The sequence below is a fragment of the Chiloscyllium plagiosum genome, chromosome 32, assembly GCF_004010195.1.
Source record: "Chiloscyllium plagiosum isolate BGI_BamShark_2017 chromosome 32, ASM401019v2, whole genome shotgun sequence".
Classification (NCBI taxonomy): domain Eukaryota; kingdom Metazoa; phylum Chordata; class Chondrichthyes; order Orectolobiformes; family Hemiscylliidae; genus Chiloscyllium; species Chiloscyllium plagiosum.
Genome location: NC_057741.1, coordinates 42,397,400 through 42,411,245, shown reverse-complemented (window position 1 = coordinate 42,411,245; position 13,846 = coordinate 42,397,400). Strand labels below are relative to the sequence as shown.

At 42.5% G+C, this 13,846-nt stretch overlaps 1 protein-coding gene across 1 annotated transcript in view; it reads left to right on the top strand.

Moving 5' to 3' along the window:
* Nucleotides 1-13,846, top strand: part of LOC122539562 (diacylglycerol kinase theta) — a 199,973-nt gene that overhangs the window by 100,075 nt on the left and 86,052 nt on the right. Inside the window, exon 13 of the mRNA XM_043674545.1 lies at nt 4,291-4,352. Coding sequence (XP_043530480.1) covers nt 4,291-4,352 — 62 coding nt within the window. The remainder of the gene's footprint in view (nt 1-4,290; nt 4,353-13,846) is intronic.

The following is a 13,846-nucleotide window of genomic DNA, read 5'->3' as shown; positions in this document are numbered from 1 at the left end:
GTAAAAACAAGGACTGCAGATGCTGGAAACCAGAGTCTAGATTAGAGTGGTGCTGGAAAAGCACAGCAAGTCAGGCAGCATCCGAGGAGCAGGAAAATTGACGTTTTGGGCAAAAGCCCTTCATCAGGAATAGAGACAGGCTGCTTGCAGAGTGGATAAATGAGAGGGGGATGGGGGAGGGGAGAAAGTAGCATAGAGTACAAGAGGTGAATGGAGGTGATAGGTCAGAGAGGAGGGTGGGGGAAGGTAGCAAAGAGTACAATGGGTGAATGGGGGTGGGGATGAAGGTGATAGGTCAGAGAGGAGGGTGGAGTGGATAGGTGGAAAGGAAGATAGGCAGGTAGAACAGGTCATGGGGATGGTGCTGAGGTGGAAGGTTGGAGCTGGGGTGAGGTGGGGAAGGGGAAATGAGGAAACTGGTGAAAGTTGAGGAAACTTCCTCAAAGAACTCTATTAAGTTGTTAAGGCACGATCTTACCCGCACAAAACCATGTTGCCTATCACTGATGAGCCTATTCTTTTCTAAATATAAATCGATCCTATCCCTCAGTACCCTCTCCAACAACTTTCCCGCCACCGATGTCAGGCTCACTGGTCTGTAGTTACCCGGAATATCCCTACTATCCTTCCTGTACAGGGGGACAACGTGAGCAACTTTCCAGTCCTCCGGCACCTCACCTGTATTTAAGGATGTCACAAAGATATCTGTCAGGGCCCCAGCTATTTCCTCTCTCGCCTCCCTCGGCAACCTGGGATAGATCCCATCTGGTCCTGGGGATTTGTCCATCTTAATAACCTCTAGCCTACCCAACACATTTTCCCTACTTATGCCAACGTGATCCAGACTAATAAAGCTTCTATATTTAATCTCAACATTCATCATGTTCCTTTCCTCAGTGAACACTGATGCAAAGTATCATTCAGAATCTCACCCATTCTCTCAGGTTTGACACACCGCCTTCCTTCATTATCCTTTAGTGGACCAATCCTTTCCCTAGTTACCTGTTTGCTGCTTATATAAGAATAAAATGCTTCGGGATTCTTCTTAATTCTACTCGCTAAAGCTATTTCATGAGCCTTTTAGCCCGCTTGATTCCTTGTTTAAGACTTATCCTACTCTTCTGATATTCCTCAAGGGCCCGTTCTGTTCTTAGCTGCCTAGACCTTATATACGCTTCCCTTTTCCTCTTGGCTAGTCGTACAATTTCTCCTGTCATCCACGGTTCACGAATCTTGCCCTTCCTATCCTTTGAAACTTTATTGCTGGAACAGCACAGCAGGTCAGGCAGCATCCAGGGAACAGGAGATTCGACGTTTCGGGCACAGGCCCTCATTCCTGAAGAAGGGCCTGTGCCCGACACGTCGAATCTCCTGTTCCCTGGATGCTGCCTGACCTGCTGTGCTGTTCCAGCAATAAAGTTTCAACTTTGATCTCCAGCATCTGCAGACCTCACTTTCTCCTTCCTATCCTTTGCCTTCAACAGGACGTGCCTATCCTGCACTATCTTTAACCTATCTTTGAAAGTCTCCCACATCTCAAATATGGGCTTCCCTTCAAATAGCTGTATCCAATCCACATTTCCCAGCTCCTGCCTAATTTTAATATAATTGGCCTTTGCCTAGTTTAGTACACTTTCCTTAGGACCATTCTCATCTTTATCTACGGGTATTCTAAAACTTACAGAATTGTGGTCACTGTTCCCAAAGAAGTGCCCCACCGCAACTTCTACCACCTGGCCTGGCTTGTTCTCCAGTACCAGGTCCAATATGGCCCCTTCACTCGTCGGACTATTGACAAACTGCTCTAGAAAACTCTCCTGGACGCTTCTTACAAATACTACCCATCTAGACTTCTTACGCTAAGTGTACCCCAATCAATGTTGGGAAAATTGAAATCTCCCATCGCAACTACCCTATTGCCTCTGAATCTTTCCATAATCTGTTTACCTATTTGTTCTTCTACCTCATGATCACTGTTGGGAGGCCTGTGATTACAGCCCCAATAATGTAACTGCACCCTTCTTATTTCTCAGCTCCACCCATAATGCCTCACTACCCATGACCTCCATAATGTCCTCCTCTAGCAACTCCAACCCCACCCCACCCCCCCTCCCTCCCTTTTACTTCCCACCCTGTCCTGCCTGAAGCGTCTATATCCTGGAACATTTAGTTGCCAATCATCATGCCCTTCCTTCAATCAAGTCTCTGTGATTGCAATAACGTCATATTCCCAGGCACCAATCCAAGCCCTAAGTTCATCTGCCTTACACAATATACTCTTTGTATTAAAGTAGATGCATTTCAGGCCACCAGTTCTTTTGCGCTCATCTACTCTCTGCCTACTCTTCCCTTTATTAATGCTATCTTCATAATTCTTACAGTCTCAAGTCTCTACCTCGCTGCTTACTTGTTTTCTCTTCTGGTTCCCAGTCCCCTGGCATATTAGTTTAAAACCTCCCCAACAGCAGTAGCAAAAACTCCCCCAAGGACATTGGTTCCGGTCTGCTTCAGATGTAGACCGTCCATTTTGTAATAGTCCCACCTTCCCCAGAACCAGTCCCAATATCCAATAAATCTGAATCCCTCACTCTTACACCATCTCTCAAGCCACGTGTTCACCCTGCCTATTTTTTCATTTCTACACTGGCTAGCAAGTGGCACTGGTAGTAATCCTGAGATCACTACCTTTGAGGTCCTCCTCTTTAACATCTCTCCTAGCTCCCTGAATTCTTCTTTCAGGACCTCATCTCGTTTCCTACTTATATCGTTGATCCCTACATGCACCAAGACAACTGGCTGTTCACCCTCCCCTTTTAGAATGCTCTGCAGCCGATCGGTGACATCCCTGACCCGAGTACCTGGGAGGCAACATACCATCCAGGAGTCACGTTTTTGGCCACAGAACTGCCTATCTACTCCCCTCACAATAGAATCCCCTATGACTATGGCTCTATGAGTCTATTTCCTGCCCTTCTGAACAGCAGTGCCCGCCACGGTGCCATGATCTTGACAACTGCAGCCCTCTCATGGTGAGCCATCTCTCCCAACAGTATCCAAAACGGTATACCTGTTTTGGAGGGAGATGACCGCAGGGGACATCTGCACTGTCTTCCTACTCTTTTTCTGTCTTTTGGTCACCCATTCACTGTCTCCCTCAGCAATTCTAACCAGCAGTGTGACCAGCTCACTAAACGTGCTATCCACAACCTCCTCAGCAACGCAGATGCTCCACAGTGAGTCCATCCGCAGCTCCAGAGCCGTCATGCGGTCAAACAACAGCTGCAGCTGGACACACTTCTTGCAAGTTAAGAGACAGGAACATCAGACACGTTCCTAAGCTCCCACATCAAGCAAGAGGCACATGCCACGGATCTGAGTTCCCCTGCCATTGTAAGCTTAGCTTTATATCAACTAACTAAAACCAAACAATGCACTTAAATATATGAAAAAGAAAGATAAAGGAAAAAGAATGCCTTACCTTAGAGTATTTTTCTTCCGGTTAGAGGAGGGGGTGAGCGAGATACTACACGTGTAGTATCTCGGGTTTAGCCACTGCCCAAATATAAATTAAGCTCTTGCCTTCCCAGCAGCCCTCGCTTTTCCTCACCTTCTCTCCTCGCCGCTCTGTCAAAATGGTAAGGGTGTGAAATGCACTGCCTGCAATGTAGTTAACTCAGCCACATGAAGCAGATTTAAACAATCCTTGGATAAGCACATGGATGTTGATGGGATAGTGTAGGGTGATGGGCTTAGATTAGTTCATAGGTCTGTGCAACATCGAGGGCCAAAGAGCCTGTTCTGCACTGTATTGTTCTATGTTATATGGCAGAGATGAATTTAAAGAAAAGCTGGATAAACATGAAGGAAAAAACCCTTGCATTTATATGACCTCGTTCATGACCACAGGGCATGGTCATTCATGACTACAAGGTATGTCAAAGAGTGAATACTTTCACAGTCGGAAACGTGACAGCCAAGGAATCAAAGAATATATTGTTGGCTATAGGGATGCTCGAGTGATATAAACACCAGTATGGATCAGTTGAGTGGAATGGCCTGTCTCAGTGCCTTAAATCAATCTTGGGAAATGGATTAGCAGATAACTTTGGTGAAATTTTCTACTTTCCATTTGCTTCTGTTAAAACAACAGAAAACCTACCAGTGAATTGGTGTGGATAGGAATGAGACATGTTCAGCCTGTTGACTTTTGCCAGTTTGGTGACTCTGTTCACTGTAGGAAATAAATCTACATTTATTAATATACTTTTTTTCTTTCATGCTCCTTTTTAGTGCAGTGTGTGGTGCTTTCTCAACTGGAACTGATGCTTGGTAGACTTCAAAATATTCGAAAGGTGAGAATTTTTACATTTTGTGCATTGTATATTTTTGTACAGTTTGTGTCCAAGCAATTTTTCACTCATGTCAAGTGGTTTATATTGAGCTATTTATCAAGTAAACAATATCATTCATGTACCTTTCCTCAATATGCCTTGAATATAAGAAGCATGAGATTCTGAGGAAGGGTCACTCAACCCAAAGCATTAACTCTGATTTCTTTCCACAGAAACTGCCAGACCTGCTGAGCTTTTCCACAATTTCTATTTTTTGATTCTGATTTACAGCATCCACAGTTCTTTAAATTTTCATCAGATACATAAGCTGCATTATATCTCAGTTCTGCTCTCCTGCACTGCTTCCATGTCTAGAAGCTCTTAGTATCCAAATACCTGTTATATATATCTGGAAAATATCCATAATTGAGCATTCTTAGCTATCTGTGTTAGAAAATTCCAAAGATTATAAAATGGATTTCTAGCTTTTACCTGTTCTGATGGAAGGACATGAACCTGAAATGTTAATGCTATTGTTTTTTGTCCACATATGTAGTCAGACCTGCTGAGTAATTCCAATACTTTGTTTTTATTACACTGCTCCATCTATCTTTATTTCTAATTATAAGGTTCTGGCCATTGTTCTAGATTCCACCTCCATAGCAGAATAGATAATTTCTCCTTGTTTGCTTCATACGTTTCCTTTCTCACTTAACCTTAGTTAAATCACCTCATAACCTTCTAAAGGCCAGAGAATGCAAGATGACAGGTTTATGCAATGCATTCTCATAAGGTAACTCTTTAAGCTCTGGTACAATTCTATAACAACAGATCATACAGAGATCCAGGAACATAGCTCTTACCAAAATATAATGTAATTCATTTGATCTTTAACTTAATTAATTCCTGTTGAACAAAAATGTTCCTTTTTCTTGAAATTTGATTGTCTCCAGTCCTCTATTTTGACCTTAATTCCTGGTCTTTATCTTAAAATCAAATTGTTTTATATAAAAATATTTAAACATGTCAACCTGATAATCTGTTTGGGTTGCAAGAAGCACACTCATTCAAATTATTAATGATTCCAACAACCTGAGAATTTGAACATCTTTATTTCACTTGTTTTCCAAACTTTTCTGATTAGCTCTAGTTTTTAATTCATTCATGGGATGTGGGCATCAATGACTGGAGCACAACTTATTGCCCATCCCTAGTTGCCCAGAGGACAATTAAGAGTCACTACATTGCCGTGGGTCCAGACTCATTTATAGGCCAACCCAAGTAAAGATAGCAGATTTCTCTCCCTAAACGACATTAGTAAGCCCAGTAACTTTTTTCTGACAATTGGCAATGTATCATGATCATTATTAAGCTGTTATTTCTACAAATGAATATAATAGAAAGATTATTATTGTATTCAAATTCCACCATCTGCTATGGAGGAATTTGAACCTGGGTTACCTAGGTCTCTGGATTAATGGTCTAGCGAGAGGAATGGGTTGCACCTGAACTGGAGGGGGACCAGTATCTTGGTGGCCAGGTTTGCTAGTGCTACAAAGGAGGGTTTAAACTAGATTGGCCGGGGGCTGGGATAGTAAACAGTAGGAGACAAGTGCGAGGCTAGAAGGAGATACAGTAATCATAAATAGTAAGCTGAAGAGACAGGTCAGTCTGGAACATGTCAGGGAGCAAGGAATGCCTATTGGATTAAGTTGCATTTATTTCGACGCAAGAGGGCTAGCAAGCAAGGCCTATGAACTCAAGGCGTGGATAGGTATGTGGTACAAGGATATTATAACCATTACAGAAACATGGCTAAGGGAGGGGTATGACTGGCAGCTTAACGTGCCAGGGTACAGGTGCTTTAGGCAGGACTGAGGTGGTGGAAGGAGGGGAGGGGGAGTTGCATTTTTGATTAAGGCGAGTGTCACAGCAGTAATCGGAGATGAAATAACTGAAGGGTCATCCAGTGAGGCTTTGTGGGTGGAGCTAAGAAATAAGAATGGGATGGTGATGTTATTGAGGTTGTACTATAGACTCCCAAGTAGTCAATGAGAATTAGAAGAATAAATATGCTGGGAGAATGGGGAGACTTGCAAAAGCAATAGGGTTATCATTAGCAGGGGCTTTTAATTTTACTAACATAGCCAGATCGTTAAGCGCTTAGACAGAGTGGAATTTGTAAGTGCATTCAGTCAAGTTTACTCAAGCAATGTATAGAGGGTCCTACTTGGGACGGGACTAAACTTGACCTACTCTTGGGAAATAGGGCAGGACAGGTCACGGAGGTGATGGTGGGGGAGCATTTTGGGACCAGTGACCATAGTTCTATTAATTTTAAAATAGTTGTGGAGAGGGACAAAACTGGTCCACAGGTTCAAGTTCTAAATTGGGGCAGAGAGAAGTTTGATGGAATTAGACAGGAGTTTGATTGGAATAGTTTGTTTGCAGGCAAAGGGACCTCTGGCAAGTGGGAGGCCTTTAAACGTGAGATAGCTAGAGTTCAAGGTCTATGTGTTCCTGTGAAGGTGAGGACAAGGTTGACTGGAATAGGAAGCACTGGATGACAAGAGCTTTGAACTGAAAAAAGGAGGCATGGCTCAGGTACAGGCAGCTGGAATCAAGGGAATTCCTGGAGTTATACAGGGAATAAAGGAGTTTACTGAAAAAGGAAATCAGGAGGGTGAAAAGGAGGCACAAAATAGCCTTGGCTGAGAAGATTAGGGTGAATCCAAAGTGGTTCTTTCAGTATATTAAAGGAAAAAAAAACTAGAGAGAGATTAGGGCCCCTCAAGGACCAAAATAGACTTATATGTGTAGAATTGCAGGAGATGGGTGAGGTTCGCAATGAATATTTCTCCTCTGTGTTTACTTTGGAGACTTAGGAACTTGGAAAAGTTAGTGATGATATCTTGGGGACAGTCCATATCACAGTCGAGGAGGTGTTGGAAGCATTAGAATGCATGAAGGGGGATAAATCTCCTGGTCCTGACCAGATGCATTCAAAAATACTGCAAAAGGCTAGAGAAGAAATTCTTGGATCTCTGACTGATATTTTTGCATCATTGTTCACCATGGGTGAGGTCCCGGAAGACTAGAGGATAGCAAATGTCGTGCCATTATTCAAGAAGGCTGCAAAGGAAAGCTTGGGAACTATAGACCAGTAAGCTTAATATCTATGGTGGAAAGTTACTTGAGAAGATTCTGGGAGATAAGATATACATGCATATAGAAATTAGGGTTTGATTAGGAGTAGTCAATATGGCTTTGTGAGTGGGAAATCATGCTTCATAAATTTGTTAGAGTTCTTTGAAGTGACCAGGAAGATTGACGAGGGCAGGACAGTAGATGTATATATGGTTTGAAATTTTGAAGGTTTGTAGCTAACGTTGTGGATCAGGTTGTAAATTTGCTCACTGAGATGTGAGATTTGTTCTAAGACATTTCATCATCAGTAACTTCACTGGAGGTTCACTGATGATGTTACCTAGCATGATGATGTAACATCTGAGAACAAATCTACTAGCTCAGCGAGTAGTCTATATGGATTTCAGTAAAGCCTTTGGTAAGGTTCCATGTGGTAGGTTGCTCTGGAAGTTTAGATTGCATGGAATCCAGGGTGAGCTGGTAAATTGGATTCAAAATTGGCTTTCTGCTGGGAAGCAGAGTGTCATCGTGGAAGCATGCTTGTTGGGCTGGAGGCCTGTGACTACTGGAGTGCCTTAGGGATTGGTCCTGGATCCATTACTGTTTGTTATCCATATCAATGATTTAGATGAGAATGTACAAGGAATGATTAGTAAGTTTGCTGATGACACTAAAATAGATGGTATCATGGACACTGAGGAAGGTTATCAGAAATTGCAGCAGAATCGTGATCAGCTGGGGAAGTAGGCCAAGTAAAGGCAAATGGCGTTTAATACAGATAAATGTGAGGTCTTGCATTTTCGAAAGTCAAATCAAGGTAGGAATTTTATGGTGAATGGTAGGGCCTTAAGGTGTGTAGTAGAACAGAGGGATCTTGAAGTTCAGGTTCACATTTCTCTGAAAGTGGAGTCACAGATAGATAGGGCAGTGAAGAAGGCTTTTGGCACACTGGCCTTCATCAGTCAGGGCATTGATTACAGAAGTTGAGAAGTTATGTTGCAGTTATATAGGACTTTGGTGAGGCTGCACTTGGGATACTGTGTTCAGTTTTAGTCATCTTGTTATTGGAAGGATGTTATTAAACTGGAAGGAGTGCAGAAGAAATTTACAAGGATGTTGCCTGGACTCAGTGGTCTGAGATTTTTGTGAAGATTTGTAGCTCAGGTTGTAAGTTTGTTGCTGGGTAACATCAGCAGTGAGCATCCATTAAAGCGCTGGTGTTCTGTCCCACTTTCTATTTGTGTGTCTTGGCCTGTTATGGTGGGTGATATCACTTCCGTTTTTTTTCTGAGAGATTGGTAAATGGGATCCAATTTGATGTGTTTGTTGATGGAGTTCCAGTTTGAATGCCAGGCCTCCATGAATTCCGTGCATGTCTTTGTTTAGCCTGTCATAGGATGGATGTATTGTCCCAGTCGAACTGGAGTCCCTCATCATCTGTGTGTAAGGGTATTAGTGATAGTTGGTTGTGTCTTTTGGTGGCTAGTTGGTGCACAGGTACCCTGGTGATATATACAAAATACCCTGCAAGGACTGCAACAAACATTACATCGGACAGGCTGGCAGGAAACCAGCCACCAGGATACACGAGCACCAACTAGCTACCAAAAGACATGACCAATTATCACTATTATCCTATACACAGACAATGAGGGACACCAGTTTGACTGGGACAATACATCCATCCTAGGGCAAGCTAAACAAAGACACACACGGGAATTCCTAGAGGCCTGGTATTCAAACTGAAACTCCATCAACAAATGTTGATTTGGACCCCATTTACCAACCTCACAGAAAAAAACCCGGAAGTGATAGCACTCTCCACACCAGAGCAAGACACAAGTAGAAAGCGGCACAGAACACCAGTGCTTCAACAGAGGCTCGATGATGATGTTATCTAGTATGGTGACGAAACATCTGAGAACAAATCTTTCAGCTCAGCGAGAAAATTTATAACCTCAGTGGTCTCAGTGGAGAGAGGTTGGACAAGGTAGGGTCTTTTTCTTTACAGCGGAGGACACTGAGGGGGAGACCTTATAGGGGTGTATAAGATCATGAGAGGCATGGTAGGGTGAATGTACTCAGTCTTTTTACCAGGGTTGAGGTATCAAGGACTGGAAGGCATCAGTTTAAGGTTAGAGGGGAAAGAGTAAATGGGAACCTGCGGGGCAATCTTTTTCACACAGAGGGTGTTATGCATATGAAATGAGTTGCCAGCGGAAGTGGTTGAGGTGAGTACATTAGCAATGTTTAAAAGGCATTTGGTCAAATACATTGATAGAAAAGGTGAGAAGGACATCGGCCAAGTGCAGGGAAATGGGGTTAGTGTGGAGGGACATTTTGGTCAGGGTGAATCTGTTTGGACTCAAGGGTCCATCTCCATGCTGTAGGACGCTTACACTCTTTATAATGCCAATTGTTTACTGCCAGCTCTATGTTAGCAGCTGATTGTTAGGATGAAGTGGTATGATTTGTCTGTTCTCATGCTACTTATGCATTTACATTCAGTAATTTAGTTAGCTGCTTGTGGAATTTGAGTGACAAGTGCTATCACAATTTGGCAATCAGTTTGCTGTATACCTCATCCAATTCTCTTTCTACCAATTTAAATTGGGCTGCCTTTACAGTCGGATAGTTATTTGTTGGCGGTTTTGCATTCCAGGTCTGCAAATCAAGTCGATAAAATATGGAGCTGGGAAGGCAAGCAGGTCAGACAGCATCAGAGGAGCAAGAAAGTTGATGTTTTGGATCAGGACTTGACCCAAAACTTCAATCTACCTGCTCCCACATTTTATTGACACTTGATTTCCAGCATCTGCGGTCCTTATCTGTGGGCGGCACGGTGGCACAGTGGTTAGCACTGCTGCCTCACAGCGCCTGAGACCCGGGTTCAATTCCCGCCTCAGGCGACTGACTGTGTGGAGTTTGCACGTTCTCCCCGTGTCTGCATGGGTTTCCTCCGGGTGCTCCGGTTTCCTCCCACAGTCCAAAGATGTGCAGGTCAGGTGAATTGGCCATGCTAAATTGCCCGTAGTGTTAGGTAAGGGGTAAATGTAGGGGTATGGGTGGGTTGCGCTTCAGCGGGTCGGTGTGGACTTGTTGGGCCGAAGGGCCTGTTTCCACGCTGTAATGTAATCTTATTATCTCTAAGTCTGTGATTTGTGTGATATAAACTGAAATCTGGTAACTTTGGGTTTTTTGTGACTCTGAAGTTAATAATTAACTTAAGTATTTAATATGTGATCTGCCTGTATTGCTCACAAGACAAAGCTTTTCGCTGTGCCTTGGTACACATGACAATAAATTCAATTCAATTCAAATATTTCTGTAGCCCTGGTGATTTCTTTAAGAATCATTTTTGAGACCTACCTTTAGGATTATAACACCAGGTTAGAGTCCAACAGGTTTATTTGGAAGCATTAGCCTTTGGAGTATCACCTGATGAAGGAGCAGTGCTCCGAAAGCTAATACTTCCAAATAAACCTATTGGACTATAACCCCTGGTGTTGAATGATTTTTAACTTTGTACACCCCAGACCAACACCTGCTCCTCCAAATCAAGATTAATTAGAGATTTCTGGAGACTGTTTATTTTTAACCTTGAGAAAAACACCAGCTTAGAGAGGGAGTTTTTTTGTTTTACTTCAAGTTTTGGGTTGTCCAATGAAGTCCTTACATGACAATGGCTGGTTAGGTCAGGGAAGGTTATAGTGGAACTAGATTACTTTGGATTAAAGAGTTAGTGTTAATCCCAGACTGAAAGTGTATTGATAAAATTCTGAACAAGCTACTAAAAGTTAAGTACATTTAAGCTCATGTCTAATAACTCCAGGAAGAGACTATCTGTAGTTCCACTCGGTAAACTAGTCATAAGTGATTAATGGTTACCACTTAAGATGAATTTGGGTACGACACAAAACGTGTTTTGAGTCCTACATGAAAACTGTTATTTTTTTTTCTTTTTTAATTTTTAAACGAGTGTTTTGGATTTAATGTGATTATGCTTTTACTGTGTATAGTTGTTTCTGATATAACATGCGATCATCGCATCGGTAGATCCATTTATGATGCATCTGGTCAGATGCATGAGTAGGTGGGAAGCAGAGGGATACAGATGCTTAGGAATTGACCGACAGGTTTAGACAGTAGATGTGGATCGGCTCAGGCTTGGAGGGCAGAAGGGCTTGTTCCTGGGCTGTAAATTTTCTTTGTTCTCTTTGTGCAATAGCTGTGCCATTTAAACAAATAGGGCGGGAAATGCATTATAACCAATACAGGTAAAGAAAATTCACATTCTACACACAACGTTCTAAATTCTTCATCACATTAAAACCAATTTGGCTGAAGAAACACGTGTTATGGCAGAACCAACTGTACTGAAAAATCTTCGAATTTGGGTTATAGTAGGTAATTTGATTTATTCTATTTTATCTTCATTCCTTTTGTTAGTAGACTTCTGTTTTATTGTTAAAACAAGAACTCAGCATTGCATGCTTATGTTTCAGCAAGTAAACACTTCATTAAAACCAAATTAAAACAAAATATGATCCATCAAACCAGGTTTCACTCTGGGATCTGAATTGCACAGTAAAAACCTTAGCTGGGATGGTAACATTTGCTAAAGATTTTTCTTCTGGAGGATTGCTTTGAAAAGACTGTATTTTTTATTTTTCTGTGTTTTTCATTGTGAACTGAAATCAGAAAAGGATTATCTGATTAGATTAGATTACTTACAGTGTGGAAACAAGCCCTTTGGCCCAACAAGTCCACGCCGAAGCGCAACCCACCCAAGATCTATTCCTCTACATTTACCCCTTCACCTAACACTATGGGCAATTTAGCATGGCTAATTCACCTAACCTGCACATTTTTGGATTGTGGAAGGAAACCAGAGCACCCGGAGGAAACCCACGGAGACACGGGGAGAATGTACAAACTCCACACAGTCAATCGTCTGAGGCGGGAATTGAACCTGGGTCTCTAGAGCTGTAAGGCAGCAGTGCTAACCACTGTGCCACCGTGCCTTAAAGCCAAAGTTTAGGGATAGAATTGCTGCACTTTAAAAAACCAGTTATTGAAACTCATTTTAAGTCATGTTTCTACACTTGCTTTTTTCAAGTGGTAGTGGAGACTCTTTGCAGACTAGCGCCATAGCCCTAGTCAGTTTCATTTGGCAACAAGTTGCTGATTGATTTTGGAGTTGTAACCAGTTGTGGATGACAAAGACCATCAGCCTGACAATGACTATCTGATTTGCTGCTGGGTAGTTGAGCAGATTGTGGGTGTATACAATACTGACAGAAGGCCAGAGGTCTTTTTTTCCAGTAAAATACCCAAAATCTGAGGAAAACCAGTTTATTTGTTCCTACCAGCTGCTGTAAACTGTTTCTTTAACCAATAACCAGGAGCCTTTGCAGTTATTGCACCAATCACTTGTGTCATTTGCAAAGGAATGAAAAGAACCTGGAGAAAAGAGACAAAAGATCAGAAAATCCTGGCAAGCTGAAAGGTCATTTCAGTGAATTGAATTGCTTCCTCAGTTTTTTTTATTCCCTCCACCCATAACATCAATTGTTCTTTTTTTGCCTGTCTGTATGCATGTATTACTGAGGTGGGGCAGGGGAAAATGTTTAGATGGTGGTTACAGATTTAACCAATAGAGTTTATGTCAACAGTTCTTAGCCTACCTGTAGTTAGAATCTACTTACTTCTAATAGGGGGAGGCAATATCGCTAGACTATTAATCCAGAAATTTAGTTGATGATTTGGAGACTCAGATTCAAATCCTGCCATGACAGATGGTGGGATTTGAATTCAATAAAAAAAATCTGGAATTAAGAATTTATTGATGACCATGAAAGATTGTCGATTGTTGGAACAATCCATCTGGTTCAATAATGACATCTGTATGTGACTCCAGACCCACAACAATATGGTTGACTCTCAATTGCCCTCTGAAATGGCCTAGCATGCCATTCATTTGTATCAGTCGCTACAAAGTCTCAAAGAAATCAAACTGGGTGGATCATCTGACATAGAAAAGACAAGCAGAACAACACGGACATCTACTACAAACCAACCGACTCCCACAGCTACCTGGACTACACCTCCTCCCATCCTGCCCCCTGTAAAAACGCCATCCCATCCTCCCAATTCCTTCGACTCCGCCGCATCTGCTCCCAGGAGGACCAGTACAAAATACGTACAACACAGATGGCCTCCTTCTCCAAGGACCGCAATTTCCCCCCCGACATGGTCGACGATACTCTCCACCGCATCTCTTCCACTTCCCGATCCTCCGCCCTTGAACCCCGCCCCTCCAACCGCCACCAGGACAGAACCCCACTGGTCCTCACCTACCAACCCAC